At 38.3% G+C, this 19,917-nt stretch overlaps 1 protein-coding gene across 1 annotated transcript in view; it reads right to left on the bottom strand.

Moving 5' to 3' along the window:
* The window catches only part of AKAP13 (A kinase (PRKA) anchor protein 13), a 230,946-nt gene extending 225,183 nt beyond the window's left edge, over positions 1 to 5,763 (bottom strand). Inside the window, exon 1 of the mRNA XM_012643677.1 lies at positions 5,725 to 5,763. Within this exon, the coding sequence (XP_012499131.1) occupies positions 5,725 to 5,757 (33 nt within the window). The 5' untranslated portion in view covers positions 5,758 to 5,763. The remainder of the gene's footprint in view (positions 1 to 5,724) is intronic.
* Between the last annotated feature and the right edge of the window lie 14,154 nt (positions 5,764 to 19,917).

Raw genomic sequence — 19,917 nt, 5'->3', positions numbered from 1 at the left:
ATTTGAGTTGTCACCTGTCTCCTCTCTGTAATGTAAGTACAAGAACAGGGACCTTCTGTTTTGTTCATGGCTACATCTCCAGCATCCGAAACAGGGCTTGGCCCAGAGAAGGCACCTGAATGAAAGAATGAATTCTCTGGCTTCAGCCAAAAATTCACATTCAATCCTGACGTGTGACTGAAATTACGTAGGTCCAGGAATAAATGTTAAAGACTCAAATGCAAGCCAGGTTCCCGGAATTCTCCGCTCTTGACTTCACTTTGCCTTCTCTGCCACTAACCCAATTCCATCTACTCCTTTATCTTCTCAAAGAATTCATCTATTCTCACAGTCATAAGTATCAACTTCTTAGAGATGACTCAAACTATCTCCACCTCAAAACCAACTTCCTTGCTCCGTAATTCCAAGCCCACATCTCCTGTTATCAACAGGACAACCCACGTGCCCTTTAATGTTTAAAGAACAGTCTCATCATCTCCTTCTTCTCTGTATCTGACAATGGCATCAGCTTGTCCCTCACTCAAATTCTCAATCAACTGTCATTCATTATTCTCTTTTACTTCCCATGTCTAATAAAGCATTCAGGCTTGCTATGTCTTTTAAAATATTTCTTACATCTGCCGCCTCTCCATTTTTACTCTCACTAAACTACTTAGGCCCTCATATGGAGAAGGATATTACTAAACTTGTCAGAGATTTTAGCACTACCACTCAATAAAACTGAAGCTACAACGCTTATAAATTCATCTGGTAGTAATTAATACCTTTGTGGAGGCTGTGAGAAACACCTGACCCCGTGATGTAACTAGGTTGCCTGACACGAAGGTTGTACTCATGGCATCAGAGCTTACAGACAAGGAAACCAAGGCACAGCCCTGTTTGAATTATTGTTCTCCAAAGTTCCAGGCCAGTGTCCTGTACATTCCACTGTGCACATTTCAACAAAAATAATTGATTAAAACAGCTTCATTTAAACATTTACAGTGCTGTCACCTGTACAGTTTGGAAACTTTCTTACATGTTTAACTATGTCAATTTATTCTGGATGCATCTTTATTCAAAGACTGATTAAAACATTTATTTGAGATCCAGCCTATTTTTCTTAACTTACAGATAAAAGTTCTCAGGATCCAGTGTTTTTCCTTATTTAGTAGCAGTTTTCTCTCTTCTGCTGATGGTACTCACCGATAGAAGATCCCAAATATAAGCTAAAAGAAAAATTTGACAATCTTTCTGTTGTTTTGCTCATACTTCTTTCTCTAGGTGCAGAGAACTGAATCCCTGTCTGATGCACTGTCATATAACAAGAGCTACTTTTCTTCACCGAAACCACATAAATTCCTGCAACTGGACTCAGTTCACTGAGAAGCAAATACGCTGTCACTCTCCTTTTAAAAAAGGGACAAAAAAATTGCTCCATTAAGTATTACTGCTGATAGACACACTTGAAATCTGAAGTTTAAAGTAGTATTCCTCAGTAGAACCTGCCCAATTCAATTAAACATGTAATCATATACAAAGCACTTTATGAAGAACATTCCTCAGTACTGAGCCTTGCTTCCCTAACAGAATGAAACTTTTTTAAGCTTAACAAGGTTTAAGTGGTTTCTATGACCAAGTCCAGAAAACAAAGGTTCAAATTACAATTTTACCACCAATCAGCCGTGCCATCTTATCACAGTATCTTCAGACCTCATTTCCTCATCTCTAAAATGGAGAGAGTAAGGAGTATATTATTAATATCTAACTAAGGCCTTTATTAACTCTAAAGTTCTAGACTCCACGATGGCAAGATCAGAAAGCTTCTAATAGATCTATCTGCATCTACCCTCTCATTCCCAATTATCCTTCACACTATCACTGGTTTTCCCAAACTGTGTTAGATTCCTATTGTTGATACAACTAATTACCACGAACTCAGTGGCTTAAAACAACACAAATTCATATTACAATTCTGGAGGTCTTAAGTCTGAATGACTTTTACTTGGCTAAAAATCAAACTGTCAGCAAGGTTACATTCCTTCTAGAGGCTGCATTCCTTGGCTCATGGTCCCTTCATCTATCTTCAAAGCCAGCAGTGAAACATCTTCCAATCTCTCTCAGACTCAAACCCCTGACTCTCCTCACACCCTCTCTCACTTAGAAGAACCCTTGTGATTATACCGGAACCCCAGATAATTCAGGATACTCTTGCATCTCAAGATCCTTAACTTAAATCTGAACAGTCCCTTTTGTCATGTAAATTAAACATTCACAGGTTCTGGGGATTAAGAAGTAGACATATTTGGGGGAGCCATCCTTCTGCTTACCACAACTACTTATTTACATCAGCTTGCTAATAAAAAGCCTTTAATGGCTAAAACCAGACAAAGACATCACAAGAAAACTATAGAATGTATCTCTATGTACAGACACACAAATCCTCAACAAAATACTAGCAAACCAAATCCAGCAACATATAAAAAGAATTATACACTGTGACCAAATGGCATTTATCCCAGGAATTCAAGGTTGGTTTAACATTCAAAATTCAGTCAATATAATATACCACCTTAATGGAATGAAAGAAAAAACCCACATGATCATCTCGACACAGAAAAAAAAAATGTGACAAAATCCAGTACTTTTCCATGATAAAAATAGTCAAACTGGGAATCGAAGAGAACTTCCTCAATCTGACAAAGAGCACCTATGGAAAATCCACAGCTAACAACATCATATTCAATGGTGAAAGCCTGAACACTTTCTCTGTAAGATCAATAACAAGAGAAAGACATTTGCTCACACCACTTCTATTCAAATCATTGTACTAGAGAGTCTATTCAGAGCAATTAAGCAAGAAAAAAAAACAAAAGACATCCAGATTGAAAAGGAATCTCCATTTTCAGATGGCATGATCTTGTCTATAGAAAATCCTAAGGAATCCACTAAAAAACTACTAGCAAACAAGCAAGCTAGGCTATTAGCAACGTTGTAGTTTATAAGATCAATATATTATATAAAAATCAACTGTATTTCTACGTACTACCAATGAACAATCCAAAAAATGAAATCTTAAAAAACCCAAATCATTTACAATAGCATCAAAATGAATAAAACACTTAGGAATAAGTTTCACAGAAGTAAAGGCTTATACACTTAAAACTACAAAACACTGTTGAAAGAAGTCAAAGACAGTCTAAATGAAAGGAATAGAAGTGAGAATCCAGAAATAATTCCTCACATTTATGACCAACTGACTTTCAACAAGGGTGGCCAAGACAATTGAATGGGGAAAGAACAGTCTTTTCAATTAATGGTGCTGGTACAGCTAGATATCCAGATGCAAAAGAAAATAAACTGGACCCCTCCCTTACAACATACACAAAAATTAACCCTATGATCATATACCTAAATGGGCTAAAACTATAAAATTCCTACATGAAAAGAGGAGTAAATCTCTGTGACCTTGAGCTAGGCAAAGAATTATTCTTAGATATGATGCCAAAAGTACTAGCAATAAAAGAAATAAATTGGACATTATCAAAATTGAACATTTTTTTGCTTCGAAGGACATCATTCAAGAAAGTGAAATGACAATTCCTAGAGTGGGAGAAAAATTTTGCAAATCATATATCTGATAGGGAGCATGTATTAAGAATATGAAAAGAACCCTCACAACACAGTAAGACAAATAATCCAATTTTAAAATGGGCAAGGGATCTGAATAGACATTTCTCTAAAGATTTATCAGTGGCCAATAAACACATGAAAAGATGCTTGAAATCATTAGCCATTTTTGGGAAATGCAAAGTAAAACCACAATGAGGTTTCACTTCACACCCACTACAATGGCTATCAATCAGAAAGTCAGATAACTTGTGTTGCAAAGAATATGGAAAAATTGAAGTCCTCATATATTGTCAGTAGGAATATAAATTGGTGCAGCCACTAAGGAAAACAGTTTGACAATTTCTCAAAACGTTAAACATACAGTTATATGCCCAAGCAATGCTGCTCTTAGGTATATACCCAAGAGAAATGAAAGCATATGCCTACACCAAAACTTGATGTTCACAGCAGCATTATTCATAATAGCCAAAAAGTGGAGACAACTCAAATGCCCAATCAACTGATAAATAGATAAAATGTAGCATACATTGGAATGTTATTCATCAGTAAAAGGAACAAAGTACTGATACATGCTCTAACATGAACACTGAAAATATTATGTCAAGTGAAGAGAAGCCAGTTAGAAAAGGTCACATATTGTGTGATTCCATATATATATGAAATTTCCAGAATAGGCAAATCAATAAATACAGAAAGTAGACAAGTGGTTGCCATGGGTTGAGAGGAACAGGAAGTGGTGAGTGATTGCTAGCAGGTATGGCATTTCTTCTGGGGATGATAAAAATGTTCCGAATTTAGATAATGGTGATGATTGCACAGCTATATGTACATTAAAAACCACTGTATTGTACACTTTAATAGGGAGAATTTTATGGTATGTGAATCATATCTCAATAAAGCTATTCAAAAAAAGTCCACAGTTCTCAGTTCACACGCAAAACCACTGGTGAACATAATAACATATCTCCAAGTAGTCTGAAAAGAAAGTACATAAAATATCTTCTAAGAACACGTTTTTCTTTACATGTCACATTTAACATAAAAACCAACTACAAAGAGTTACATGAATGTTCTATGTTGCAAAGATAAATGACTATTATTAACATAGCATGGTGAAAAATAAGTAAATACATAAAAGGAACAGCAATTTTAGAATAAGCACCATCCACGGCTCCTCAATGGGCAAAAAACAAAATCCCCACAACTTTAGTCTTCCCTCACAACTGCGCTTCATCCATCATTTTAGACTTATCTCTCATTACTCCCCAGCACAAGTTCAGGCAGGCCAGCGTTTCCCCTGCCCACCCTCCAGCTACTCATCCAGCACCATGCTCACTGCTTCCCTTACCCTACCATCGGCTTTCTGTCTTCAACAAATTCTGGAGACTTTTTGCCCAACCAAATGGTCCTTATTCTTCAAGGCATGACTCAAGTCCTACCACAAAGAAATTTTTCTCACCCTCTCCAGAGTGTGGCAACCCAACATCCACTGGCCTCTCTACAACTGTAAGCTGCCTCCTCATCAAACAGACACTTTTCACCATCCCAATTTAACTAATTCATTCTTACAATATTAAAAATGAAGAGTCATGTACAGCTTATCTTTTGTGGCCTTGATTTAATCATTTATCCATTTCATCTCATAATTCCCTCACTTTAGGGAGATGATGTATCAGCTTTCACCTAGAGTCCTAAAGAAGGTAACATTCTTGCCAATGACAGAGTGCCACCTAGTTGCAGCACAGGGTAACTCACAATGGCAACAAAAGATCTCTACACTACTTTAGCAGAAATGCACTGCAGGTAAAAATAAGAAGCCACTGTGCCACTTTGCAGGGCAATTTAATTGTTTCATATGTGCATCCTATTGCCCTATGTTACACCTCCCAAGTCTTACAGATATTATTTATTCTCAGCTTAGTTTCATGCATATATTAGTCATTTAGTATTTACTAAATCAAACTCAATTTCTGAAGGGTCTTACAACAATAAATTCATGTGTAGATGGTTAAAATTTTCCTTAAGAATCTATCACATGAGAGTGTGAGTTTATTTCAATAAGTAAACAGCATAGATAAGTACAAGATAAAAAGAAATCTATGATTTACTCACATATAATGGAGCTTGCTGTGGATTAAGTTTCATGACCCAGGACACTGAAACAGAAATTGAAATAAATGAGAATAAGGTTAAAAGCTGTTGTCAAAAACATAAACACCAACTAAAGTCCCAATTTGTCAGCATGGCTCTGTGAGTACAATCCCATGTCTGAGATTACTGTACACTCAGCTGTATACTGTATATTGGTATACTGAGATTTGGGGAAAAAAGGAGGTCAAGGATTGCAAAGTTCCTTGTATCACAGACTCAGTCTTTTCAAGTGGGGAGAAAGATTTTTCCAATTGAAAAATAAAGACAAATGGCCTCGCTGTGACAGAAGTTTCAACAATAAACAGGGTATTTAAAGCAGTTACCAAACCAAAATCATTGTATGTTCAGTTACACTTTCACGTAGTCCCCCAAACTCACAAAATGCTGTTTCCCCAGGTTCCTCCCCCAGTCTCACTAGGGAACTTGGGGGAAGGGGGTGGCAGAGGACCACTAGAGCTCTCTTCCTTGCTACCCATCTCTCAGACAAGGGAGGCAACAGCTTGCCTCTAACAACTCAAAGTCGTGACCCTCCTCAAAATTAATAGCTGGATTCCTTGTTATTTTCACTAACTGAATTCTTACAAAAATCTTAAGAACTTTAGAGAAGGTTCCAGGATTGCAGAATACATTCCTGAACATTAAGAATAGCATGCTCTTAAAAGTTAAACTTGGTGATTTGACCAGGCCTTCATCGAGCTAAAAAATCATGGTCCAGATCATAGACTTCAGAATGGCAGGTCCTTTGCCAAACATTCTCAATCTGAGTATAGGTGATCTCATCCTTGTAAGAGTCAGAGAAGAAAAACCAAGTAACTTAATTATAATTTGATCTAAGGAAGATTCTTACTCACAGTAAGTAAATGAAGGCACACATAGGTAAATGAAGGCCAGCAATATAAACAATAGTATAAAAATGTCATTCATACATGAAAACAGATAAAATCCCATACTGTGTTCTATCATATCACAAAAACCTCACTAACAATGAATTGTAATCTGAACAGCAAAAACTAGAGGTTATCAAAGACCAAATAAATGTTTAGACTAAAAATCAGTGCCTTAGTGACCATGCCTAACTTAAACAACAGAACCCTCTCAATATTAAAATCCTCACAGATCTGTCACAGATCAAGCTGTGTATGCCTCAGATCAAGATTCAGCCAAAAAGCAGTCAACATTATACTCAGAGGGAAAAAAATCTATACCAGCCACCTAAACTCAATAATCTCCAACCAGTTGCAGGTCCCAGATTTCAATGTGCTCTACCAGACAAGGGCGATAGGAAGCTGACAGGCAGGTGGTATCCCCACACTGACTGAACCACCTCCACGCCCGTCCCCATTCATTCTCTGGCTCACCCCATACACTCTGACAGACCTCCTGGCTCAGGGTACTCTTTCCTTTCTGCCTGCCTTGATTTAATGACTTTGTACCCTTAGGTGTTAAAATCACCTGCAGAAATCCACTGAAAATCTGAGCTTAAGAAATGTAGCAATACCAACTCTTTTAGTAGAAGAATAAAAGTTGATTTCAAGCCCATCAGATTCAAATAGCAAGCATGGATCAAAGGGAAAGACTGAAAGGCTTGAGTACTTTCTCAAAGTATTAAATATCCATTTAATTTAAAATTAAGCTCACTGGCCTTATAATCAGCTTTCCAGGTCCTGTTCAGACTTGCTTGGGACAAAGGATTAAAAGAACCTATAAATTTATGAACCAATCTACCTTAACTAACTTCTGAAGTGTTCTTGTATCACAAGCAGAAGATGTATCAGTGAAACTGATACAGGAATTAACACCTTGGAAATCCATAAAGATAAGAGAAATCCACAGAAACAAACTAGTGACTTAGCAGCCCCCTGATGTTTCATGATTTGCCAAGAAACTTAGAATGACTATGCGTAAGGACCACGAACATCAATTTACCTGAACGGTTCCCGCTGCATTTAAATAAGATAGCCAGCGAAACTCAGATGGCTCTGAGGAAGGGCCGATATCATCTGAACTGTTTAAAATTAAGAACTCGTCTAAACATATTTCAAAGCCAGAACCAGAACCCGTAAGAGTTGCTCTGATACAAGGATTAAAAGAGGGATGACAAAGTGTCTGTCCTCCAGCATTGGTCAAAGGGACAGGCCATTGTAATGATGGCAACACAGGCTGCTGAAAACAATTTATCTGTCAAAAGCAATCAAAGTAATGACCCCAGAAGGCTCCAGAAATGGACTGGTAAATTCAGGTTGCTTTTAGACTTCTTCGTGCTGATACACAAGAGGAAGGAAAAAACTAACGTTTATAGGGCTTTATTTTTGATATTAGATTTAATCCCCATAGATACTATTTCCTCCATTTCACTGGTGAGAAAATTGAGTCTTCAAAGATTAAATTATTTAACACCAAAGTCAAAAAAGTGCAAGAACCCAGTTTCAAACCCAGTCTGATGTCAAAACATGTGCTTTTCCCCCCACATCTTAAGAGGCTCTCCTGATCTAAAAAGTGACCTGCCCCTCTATCTCTAGCCCTCATTCTACAAACTCTCCCTGATTTTGTTAATTCAGCTACCACTGTGTACCTACAATGTGCCAGGCACCTGGAGGATACAGAAAGATGAAAATTCCTATCTTCACAGACCTTCTTCTAAGGTAACACAGATAAATAAAACCTTGAAATAAATGAATTTCAGATAGTTATAAGTTCTATAGACAAAATTAAAAGAGAAGAAGGAATAGCAAATAGAGGGATACCATTTTAAGCAGGGTGCTGAGGGAAGGCCACTTTGAGAAGGTGACATTTATCCAAATATACAAAAGCAAGTATTAATAATATAGATTAACAGGTAAAAGGTGTTCTAAACACTTAAACCTGCTGCAACATTGAGAACTCAGAGTTCTGATGTAAAACCTTGCTGCATATAATGCGTTATTACACACGTTGAAACAAACTTTACTTGAAGACAGCCTTCGATGAGAGTAAACACACTTAAAAACCAAACCTACATGCCAAGACCAATTGAAAGTCTTGGCTTTGTTAATAGATTTTTGATTATGCCTTCCTAAAAGGAAAATTAAAGAAAAGCACTATATCCATCCAATGATTTCACCAAGGAATTTTAAGAGAGAAAAGTCCTATCATCTCTTCCTCATCCAACAACCAGTGAATGACTGAGCAAACTCTCAGGTTCACGGGGCCTGCTTTCATGTAACTTAAGGACAATACATTACAGACACAGTGGGATTATAAAGCTTGCCAAGTATCTGAAAGACTATGAAGAGGAAATATCAAAACTCAAAGACTTAAATGATGTGGTTTTAAGTATGTTCACCAAATTCACCACTCAGTAGTAAAACTAGCTAGAGTTGTAAGAAATCAGAAATTTGAGGGGTGTGAAATAATAAGCAGAAGTACAGTAAGTATTTTACTCTTCCCACATTTCCACTTTATTTTATAATACTGGAAAAAAATTTAATAGCTTACGGCTGTGACACATTCACTTTATGTCAAAACAAGACTCACCCAATTTTAATGCAATTGTCTCAATTATATAAATTAACATTCTCCCTCAATGCCTACACATAACAAATCTCTTATAGTGTTGTTGATTAGAATAACAAAGATTGTGGCTACAATCTCCTGATGCACTTTAATATAGAGACTATCAGCCTTTTTGTTCATAGTGTGGACACCATCATTAGAATGTACCAGGGCTAGGAGTGCAACACTTACAAAGATTAGCAATAGCAAAAGTTCTGGAATTTTTGAAATTCATGCTGCCTGCAAAGGCCTATGTAGACATTTAATTACTATACGGGACCACACAGAAACTCAGGCATGAAGCTATATGGCTGTATGACTTGTTTGGGAAAAGCAGGGAAGAGAAAGCACTTCCAGCAGCCAATACGCCTGAGCGAATGAATGCAAAACCTTAGGTTACTAAAAAGATTACATCTGAATTAAAATTGCTATCATAGCAGTGGTCAACAAACAGTTTCTGTAAAGGGCCAGATGGCAAATATTTTAGGTTTTGTAGGTCATATGGTCTCTGTTAAACGATATGTAAGTGAATGGGTGTGGCTGTGTTTCAATAAAACTTTATTTACACAGAGAGGCAGCATGCTAGAATAAGCCAGTAGGCAATAATATACCAATCCTTGATCAAATACTAACAAAATGATCAAAAAAACAACAAAAATACCGAAATAGCTGAAGAAGCAGTATGTCCCCATTCAATGGCTTTTTATGTCTTATAGATGTTTTAGCTAAAAAGAAAAACCGCATCTCAATATAGGAAAGAAACAGGATACTGTACAATATTCTCTACATAAGAAATCAAATTAAATCCTAGATCTACTTACAGAATAACTATATTGCCTTGAGCAAGTCACTTAACTTTTCTGAATCTCAGTCTCCTCATCTATAGAAAGAGTATAATAATGCTTGTCTACACTAAGAGGTTAGTGGAAGAATTAAGAGAGAGAACCCTGGTAAAGTACTTAAGCACGGTGCCAGGCACATGGTAGAGGCCATTGCTTCTTCCTCTTGCAGGGTTCCTGGGTCTCAGTGGAGACTAATCCCATATGAGACACTCTGAAATCCATAAATGGCTATGGCTTCAGGTACCCAGAGATGCCTTTCTGACAACTTCTTAAAATATGTTGGTGGGTAAGTTACAATTCTAAAATACAACACAATAACCACAAAAAAGAATCTGGAGGAACAAATACTGAAATGTTAAGTGTACACATCTCTCGGGATTACAGGGAATTTTCATTCCTAAATAATGTTTCTTAATCCTAACTATTCAAACAACAAATTTTTGTAATTAGGAAGAAAACATTATACACGGCACATCTGTTTTTAGTCTCCTCATTCAATGTATTACAATGGAACTGGAAATGAGTGAAAAAATACTGTTTCCTAAATGTACAAAATTGAAGAAATCTACAATCTTTAATAGGGAACCCTAGAACCAGTAAAGGAAAGACAATTAAAATAAGAATGTCTGCACATGTATTAATATGTTAGCATAAATCAAATCTACTGTTCTTTAGCCATAACAACACATTATACTAGAGAAGCCTTTAACAGGTGCTCCACCATTAATGACATGTCCCTGAAAGGGGGGTGGGGAATCACAGGCCCAACACCGTATCAGGTAATTATAGTACAGACTATAAGCTCTCTTGTACCTGTTAGCTTGGTGATCTCAGCTCATTTCCTAAGGACCAGCTGTCCAGGCCTGACAAACCTATCACTTTAACTGACTGGTTTTTGTCATTCTCAACAGGGAAGCTTCCAAATCCATATAAAGAGATGTGCAAGCCACCTGCCACATGTGCCCCTAGTCCCAATAGGGAGAGGGCAGCTGTAGGGGACTCAGCCAAGTGTGAATAGATGATTTTTACCTGTAGGGTAATTTCATGGCAGAATGTGCTTCAAATGAATTTCCATGGCCTGGGATCCTGCTAAGACTAACCTATGGTCAATCTTTCAAAACCCACAAAAATTTACTGGGAGAGTTAATGTGGAAATGACAATGCATGCTCTGGATTCTTGTATAAGAGTCAATGTTCAGCTCTTTCTCAAGGAAAATAACAGGATCTAAAGACTCTTTCCTTCATTCCTAAGGATCCTGGGCTGGTGGCTATAAACGTGTTATGCACTGGTTGGGGAGGCTGGGGGTGGGTGCAGGGAATTCTGAACAACAGAAAAAGACAAGGCTTTTCCTGTTGAAGATGCCAAGTTCTACAAAAAATGTAAAATACCAGATGGACCAAATATATTTCCTGAATAAGGGACTGAGGAAGTCTTACAAGAGCCTTCTGAATGCTTTACTTCTGTTTACTACAGTTGCATTAACTAAAATTGAGCAGTTAGCTTTAAGCAGTGATTCTCAAAACTTAGTGCACATGAGTTTTAGCTGAAGGCCTTGTTAAATAATGCAGATTCTTGCTCCCACCTCGACCAGACAGAGTCCAAATGAGGAGACTAACCACCAAGAAAAAAGCAAAGCACTGATCACAAATTGGGGGGTGGGGAGAGCATCCAGAACAGGTAGGCAGGACACAAAGGAAATGAAGAGTTCAATGCAGGGTAATACTGAACAGCAAAAGAAAAGAGCATGGCAAGTTAAAACAAAAAACACTAACACCCACATGACATTCACTCATTTAACTTTATCAATGCTGGATTACCAATAGGCACAATGATCCTGAGTTTAGGGCAAGCACACATAAACAAAAAAATCAAAGTAATTATCGTGGAATAAAAAAATCAGAACTCTTACCACAATAATAAACTAATAAAAATAATTTAAAACAGCTAAAGAAATTAAATTTAATTTTTAAAAATTAGAACACTGATATCACTGTATTCATCTTAGGGTTCACTCTGAAATTCATATGGAAAAGTGCACCATAATCTTTTCAGTGCTCAGGGCCTCCTTTTCTTTACATATGTTTATAATTATATGCCTGGCACATAAAGAGTCAATAATCGTAGATAATCATCTCATATTTCTGAGCCCCTAGAATATTCCATGTACTAAGCTACTTATTGAGCTTTAGAGATAAATAATACATGATCCCTACCAATTTAGTACTAAAAGAAACACATACATGTAAGCAGATAATTATATTACAGTATGGTAAACGCAATAATAAAAATGTTACGAGGATCAGGAAGGAGCAATAAATTCTCCAGAAAGTGGGGGGCCCAGACAGACATTACTGGAAGAAGCAAACCATGAGCAAGTTTCACCAAGTGGACAGAGGAGAAGCGGCACAGAGAAGAAGGAACAGCACGTACAAGACAAGACGGCACAGTGAGTTGCTGAGAACTATACAAAGGAATGAGAAACGCAAGCAAGGGGTGATGGGAAGGGAGTCGGAGCCGCACTCACGCCAATGTACGTGTGACAGAGCCGCCTAGCCTTAGAAGCTGAGGGAGGGGGAGAGAAGAAATATACAAACCACTGTGACACAGCTCTACACTAAAGACATTACAGCCACACAGAAAGGAAAAATAACTAAATGTATTGCAACTAACAAAAAAAAAGAACTGATAGCCATATAATGGCTATGGTGTCAACAAATCTCCGCCTTTTTATCTTCCTTTTTCTTTTTTCAGCTCAGTTCAAATTTCTGTTCATTCACAACCGCAGGTTCAAAGATCTTACAAAAAGTAGCACTGGAGAAAGTTTTTAATTGTGTAGCCTAAACTCAAACCCAACAGAGTAAGTATCTGTTGGGGGTCACAGCCAATAAGGCCAGGCCAGACCCCCACTATGGCTTCCCTGAGGTGCAGCAAGCAACGGCTGGCTTCCGAATCAATTTGCCCAGGCACTGGAGTCCTCATCCCAATCCCTAGCCAAATCCCATCTGTCATAGGATCTTCTAAGCAGAAGGGGTCTCGGAAGCAGCCCAGATTCATCCTCCTTCCCAAAGAGGATCATTGCCAATGTGCCTGCCTCTGCTTGTAGACTTAAGCACTAGGGCCTTATCACCCTGAGAAAATCTTTCTGCGCACCTCTGACTCAACCTTCCTAAAACGCTATTTTCATTCTGTAGCACCCTCTCTGCCTACACAGGAATAGCAATCTTTTAGAAGCGTCTTATGGGATACCAACCCCTTCTCTTTGGGGAGTTCTAGAGCATGACACTAAAATACTAACCTACCATGACTTAAGAAAGGGAGAGAAACGTATAAAAATAAAATGTAATCACAATTTTGAGGACACATTTAACCCAGCTTAATTATTCTAGAGTTTCCAACCTCCAAGGCTCAAAAGTGGAGCCCTGCACCCTGGGGCCCATATGCCTGGATGTGGATCCACAGACACACGTGGCCAGCTCAGTAAGCAAGCTCACTACATTTCCTCTGTAAAAAATTAAATATATTTATTTTATACCAACGATAGATAAGCCACTTTGATAAATAATGGATATTAAAGAAAGGGATGATTGCAGAGTCCTCATCTAAACTGGAGACAACCTTCCAGTATTTAAGAATTCTTTAACAACCCCTAATAAAAGAATGTAAGGATAAAAATGAGAACAGCAATATAATTCAGAGATGGAGACAAAAAGACTTAGATTTGAGTTGTAACTGGCTATACTATCTTGGACAAGCTGCTTAACTGCCAAGCTGTATTTTCCTCACTGTAAAACAGAGATAAATAAGAATAAAAGATGTGTTTAAAATGTTTAACACAGTGGTAGGCACTAAGAAAATACTCGATAAATTAATTTCCTTTTCTTATTGCCTAGTATGAATTACATGATAGCCTTTCGGCAGTAACCTCACATCACATTCACCTCCCAAGTCTCTTGGACCATCCTAATCACTGTGCTGATCCCGAATTCTACGTCAAGGGTAATGCTGAAGAAAACGTAGACCCCAACAGATATGGTGCCCTATTAAATATACTATTTATTATTGGTGAGCTCTCAGAAGCCATCTGCGCTCCCCACACTATCCCTCTGGTGCTATGAAGTGTTCAGGGTTCCCCATTATCTGTGCCGCCTTATGTAGCACTCCCTTCCCCCTCCCCAAACCTTCCATCCAGTCCCTGCACTCACCATCTGCATGCACCACGCTCAGTCCAGTCCTCATATCTACTCATGCTGATGCCCTCCACCCTTACTGATTCTGACAATAGGATTATTGCTGATAATGTAACTAACAGCAATAAGTCATATGCTATCTTTTACTGTGTTCTTTTTCATTTTTATGCTCAACTTCTCTTCCCAAGTTGTTTATTCTAGTCTACGGTATTGTGGACATCTTCTATAGCACCCCTCCACACAACTACTGCTCATGCCACGGCATCTGGCATGGTGCTGAACTCACAATAAATACTAAAGAAATACTTGTTTGACTTGAACATCAGAGCCAGAGAAACTAAATAAGCAGTTTTTCTGCACCATAATTTGATAGCAAGGGATCCATAGCTATATAGCTGTCAGTACAAAAATCAACCTATCAAAATAAAAATGTCTAAGATCGGTCTAGCTCCAGAAGGTTCATCTAGAAGCTCATTAAAGACAGTATCTATGAATCCTGCCAAGTGTTAAGAAATCCAGCCTGAGGCCGAGGCGGGCGGATTGTTTGAGCTCAGGAGTTCGAAACCAGCCTGAGCAAGAGCGAGACCCCGTCTCTACTAAAATTAGAAAGAAATTAATTGGACAACTAAAAATACATAGAAAAAATTAGCCGGGCATGGTGGCGCATGCCTGTAGTCCCAGCTACTCGGGAGGCTGAGGCAGGAGGATCGCTTGAGCCCAGGAGTTTGAGGTTGCTGTGAGCTAGGCTGACGCCACGGCACTCTAGCCCGGGCAACACAGTGAGACTCTGTCTCAAAAAAAAAAAAAGAAATCCAGCCTGAATCAATTTGCTTAATCTGCCAGATAATAAGGACCACAGTGGAAGAATTCAGCATCATCTAACTAGACAACCTCAAAGCTAAGGGGAGAACAAAGAGCTACTTAACACTATACTTAGGGACCCACATGATGGTTGGTACCTCTGGAAAGAGGAACACATGTACATGTTATTTCAATTCTCTTTTAGTGTTTAACACAGGCTTGTGGTTTCCTGCAAAAATGGTTTCTGCTGCTCTACAAAGATCTATATGGACATGAAAACTCCCAACAGCCATTCCACAGGTGAGAATTTTGCCACCAGCTGTATCCTGTTATCCAATGGAAACGGAACTATAAGCTGCCAGGAGGTCCAGAGAGCAAAACCATAAATTCATTAAGTGCTGACACTCTTATCCCTATGGTAATAAGAATAAACTTTAAATTGAGAAAAAACTCATACACAGCTGGGCTTTATGTAAATTAAAGGGGTTAAAATAGATATCCGGTAAAGAGACTGCCAAATGCAAGCCTTTATACTTCCTTCATTCTCCCCAACCTCTATCAACCAAAAAACAAGCAGCCCAATGGGCTAAACCAATTATAAGCCACCTGGAAAGACTGAATATAGGCAAATAGGCTCTCACACACACGTGACTGGGATGGATGACCTTACCTGGACAAATCACAGGGCTTGCTTAGGAATAATTTTCTTGGACACATTATGTGACAAAAGCACTATCAGATGACTCCCACAAGTGGCAGGCAAAAGTCGTCAAACACAGATGACAAAAATGTCAATGTTAGATTTTAAATTATAAAAATGGTTCTCATGTCTTGAGAATAAATATTGCCTTCAATGTGAGGATTCCACAATACTAAGTCTTTAACACCTTGAGAAAAATGACATTGAAAACACAAGTGAGGTGACAGGTTTTTTTTAAACTACCCATCAAGATGGGAAGGAAAAGTTTTCAACAATAAAGATTTCAAATAAAAGAAATTTATATATGTCATAATTAAGTGAAAATGCTAAAGAGACAAAGAAAATTCCAACATTTCCAGTGGTCCCCTATTAAAGTTTTTTTTTAAAAAAAATTGTTATTAATTGCTTAAATGAAACGTTTCATTTCTAATGGGGAATTTCTACTCCTAAAACATCCCTGACCTGCATTAATCCCTTGGAAAGTCATTCTTGTTCTTTATAACATACACTGAGCAGAGATTTTTTTTTTTTTTTAAATACTGGTAAATTTATTTTAGGCAATGAACTAGGATCAGTCAACTAAAATCATACGAAAATCAACCCTCCCTCTAACATATAAAACATGTGATAACATGATTAGCATTTTTAGCAAGGAATTTGACTAAAGACAAAAGCTTATGAGTATTTGAAGTCATTCTTCTATTTGAAAAAAAAAGACAGTTGATAAGTGTTCTGAAATAACGGAACAGTTTCTCAATCTCTCCATACTTGGGTAAGGTATCCCTCAGTCATCTCTCCTCCAAGTATCATGTATGGCAATACTAAAGGAAAGTGAATTTGCATTCATGAGTCCATCACAGAGGAAGAAGAAATGCCTATGCCTTTTTAAAATGGAATTTTTAAGAGTTGTGGTTCTGTTTGGATATTAATAAAGATAATTCACTTTCAATTCAGACATACTGCTTCATGAAACAAACGTCAGTGTTTGACTATCCTAACACAAATTGGTAAAATTAGATCTCTAAGTTTAAAGTCATTTACTAGGTTAAAAAAGAAAGCAAGAAGCTGGGCATGGTGGCATATGCCTGTAGACCCAGCTACTCAGGAGGATCACTTAAATGCAGGAACTCAAGTTCAACCTGGGCAACATAGTGAGATCGCAACTCTTTAAAAACACAAAGCATGATTTACAAATTCTCATAACTCTACCAACTCTCTGAAAATGGTTTAAGAAGAATAATTAAAAATAGGCTTTTCATCAAATTATTTAAAAGTTATTGCCAGGCTAAATTTGGGTAATATTACACTTGTTCTGGGTTTAGAAGTAACAGATTTCAGAGAATCTTCAAGTGAATATTCCCTGAATTTCAAATATTACGAATTCCTTTTTTGTTTGTTTTTACTTTTTTTTAGAGTCAGGGTCTTGCTATGTTGCCCAGGCTGGCTTCAAACCCCTGGGCTCAAGCAATCCTCATAATGAGCACATAATTAGCACCATTGGCTACTTTTCCTAAAAACTATTACAATCAAAAAGTAAATTAAGGCCAGGGCATAGTGGTTCATGCCTATAATCCCAGAACTCTGGGAGGACAAGGTGGGAGGACTGCTTGAGCTCAGGAGTTTGAGATCAGCCTGAGCAAGAGCAAAACCCTGTCTCTACTAAAAATAGAAAAATTAGCTGGGCATCATGGTGCATGCTTGTAGTCCCAGCTTGGGACTACTTGGGAGGCTCAGACGGGAGGATGCTTGAGCCCAGGAGTCTGAGGGTCAGTGAGCTATGATGACGCCACTACACTCTACCATGGGCAATAAAGCAAGACTCTGTCTCAAAAAAAAAAAAAAAAAGGTATATTAGTTTAGAGAAAAAAGACTAAAGATTTGAGGGCACACTGTCCTACAGTAAAGTTACTACTTTGCGGGCTTTGCTAACTAGATATGAGGGTGGGAGTGAGGAATAAGGACCTGGTGTACATATGTTCAAAGAGCCCAGGTCATCAGGAGAGCAATTCAATTTGGAAGGGGATGAGGAAGAGAAGATGTAACGCATGCAAACAAAATGTATTTGAAAAACAACATAGGAAAATAATTCAATTCGACAAATATTTGAGGGCATTCTTTAGACAGAGATTGTAGACAGAGCAAACTATAAATAGTCCAAATAAACTCTCCAGAGAGTGCTGAGACCCTGGCTTTCTGATTCTCCACATAAATTAAATACGCCCCACAGCAGGCCTCCATTGCAGCAAACGTTTGGTTCAGTGCTAGATTAGTCACGGTTAGAAAGAAGATGGCCAGAATTCAGACTGATCTGAAAGACCAAATAACTAAGGTTGCTCCAAAAACCCAGACACAGCCAAGGCACAGAATCAACTAAACATCCCACACCAAGTGAAGAATGGATAGGCTGCTTCGGTCGTAGCAAGAGGGTCACAGGACAGCAGGGCACTGAAGTCCAACTCCGTGCTAGACGGCAGCCTAACTCCTCTGTACAAAACAGTTAAGAATCATTTGCCTCAGAGAGCCACTGTAGGTCCAGCAGGTATCTGCACGGCAATTTAGTGCAGCAGTGACCTAGAGTTAGTGTACTGTAAACTCCATCTTTCCCTGACACCACCCCAGTAAACAGGCACATCTGACCTGGAATACCAAGAAAAAACGGTAATGGGCAACAACTAGGAAATAAAATACTCCTTACTTGCTGCAACAGCAAATTCCTCAACAGATGGAGCCCACTCAAATAACCACTAGTTTGAAAGTTTAAAGTTAAAACCTCAAATGATACCAATTCCCTCTCTAGGTGACTTAAATAGGATGGAAAAAAGTGTTTTCGACCATCAAACTTAGGCTCAGGAACAGCTGTCTGTGGAGGCTCTCCATCAGCAGGAAGTAGCAATGGTTCAAAACCACAAGCCAACAGATTCTCAGCCCCTACCCCCATGAGGTAAAAGCTTATAGGTCAATTTTTTTCACAGTTTTAAAAATATATTCCTGATTCCCCTTTCTCTCGCCCTGCTCGCTTCCCCGAATGCTGATACGACTAAGCCACAGATCACATTCTAGAACAAAACTGCCCGAGTACCACAGGAAGAACCTGGCCAAAGATGAAGGCCAATAGATTGCTGGCTCTATCCCACATTGTCCTTACCCTGTGCTCCTCCTTCCCGACTTGGCACATGAGTTTCTGTGGAGGGACCTAGTCATTTTCTAGCTGACATGTCTGTACAGAAATAAGAACACTGTAAATGTTCAGACAACAGAGTAAAAGGATTACTAACTAGTTTCACTTATACCAACTGATCTCCTCCTTTTGTCACAGGTGTCTTCCTGGCATTTGAAATCCATTTCTGAAACTCAACCAAGGGCATTTTTTATAGTATTCCTCCCTCCCTCATCCTCTCTCTGAAGCGTACGTTGAAATAAACCCAGTAGTAAATGTATGTGCTCACTGGCTTTCAGGTTTCATATTCATCGAATACCACATAACACATGTGTATCTCAATGACAGATACACATGTATCTCACAGCCTGTTTCACTCAATAGGTGTTCTCATTTGTTTTTCCAAAAAGTAAACAATTAAATTCTATAGTACTGACATCTTACAGCTTACCAGTTATGAAGACATAACTACCATCATCATCATCTTTGCTGGAACTTACACAGAGTTTACTTACTCTGTTCCAGGACCATGCTAATTCTCATATTAACCCTTTTACAAATGAGAAGACTGATGGTTACAGTGACCCGTGTAAAGGTCACCCAACTAGTCAACAGTGACAGCTAGAATCTGAACCCAGATCTGATTCCAAAATTCATACTCTTAACCTCTACACTAATATAATGCTGCCTCTCCTAATCTGTACCAGCCTTGTGACCCCCATTTCTTATTCTGTGAATGGAAGGGGCCACATTAGGTAATCATGAAAGTTCTTCCCATTTCTAACACAGCATAATTCCACATACAGAAACACTGGGTACCTTAAGTATATAAACAAATGAGGCAAGGTGATTTTTGTGATCTAGGAACTAAACACAGGGAGGATTAGAAGAGATAAGTTCTTCTTATTCATTTAAATGCAAAATGTTTCATGGAG

This window comes from Propithecus coquereli, unplaced genomic scaffold (genome assembly GCF_000956105.1).
Source record: "Propithecus coquereli isolate 6110/MARCELLA unplaced genomic scaffold, Pcoq_1.0 Scaffold20, whole genome shotgun sequence".
Taxonomy (NCBI): domain Eukaryota; kingdom Metazoa; phylum Chordata; class Mammalia; order Primates; family Indriidae; genus Propithecus; species Propithecus coquereli.
This window is presented reverse-complemented; position numbering and strand designations above follow the sequence as displayed.